The 513-nt window shown below is 49.9% G+C and overlaps 1 protein-coding gene across 1 annotated transcript in view; it reads left to right on the forward strand.

Moving 5' to 3' along the window:
- Positions 1-513, forward strand: part of LOC104982193 (patched domain-containing protein 3-like) — a 66,316-nt gene that overhangs the window by 34,174 nt on the left and 31,629 nt on the right. The window contains 1 exon segment of the mRNA XM_010831531.1: positions 103-248. Within this exon segment, the coding sequence (XP_010829833.1) occupies positions 103-248 (146 nt within the window).

The following is a 513-nucleotide window of genomic DNA, read 5'->3' on the forward strand; positions in this document are numbered from 1 at the left end:
GGCTCTGAAGAGGTGTCCGAGTCAAGAATGTTAGGAATGGCTGGAATTTCAGTATGGAAGCTACCACCACAAGTTCCATGACTTTTCCCTCCAAATTTACAGGTGTGACTGTGTGCGGAACAAAATGTGGGTCGCGGTCTTCGGAGTCATCTCCACCGCCCTGGCCGTGGTGAGTGGCTTCGGCCTGATGCTGTATGTCGGGGTGCCCTTTGTGCTCATAGTCGCGAATTCACCGTTTCTTATCCTCGGTGAGTAAAACGAAGCACAAGGCTGCATGCTGCGCATGGGGGTGTGGGGTGGGCAGAGGACGGGCACTGTGTTAGATCAGGCAGAACAGTTATATGGAGGTGGCTACAGACCCAAAATGAGGGATCAGGAGAAAAAGGAAATCAAATGGAATCATATGCCTTTAGAGTTGGAAAAATCTGGTACCCCAAATGGAAAAACACAGACCAGGGACATGAACAGGTATTTCACACACACACACACACACACACACACACACAGAATCCA

The sequence above is a fragment of the Bison bison genome, unplaced genomic scaffold (genome assembly GCF_000754665.1).
Source record: "Bison bison bison isolate TAMUID 2011002044 unplaced genomic scaffold, Bison_UMD1.0 scf7180017864527, whole genome shotgun sequence".
Classification (NCBI taxonomy): domain Eukaryota; kingdom Metazoa; phylum Chordata; class Mammalia; order Artiodactyla; family Bovidae; genus Bison; species Bison bison.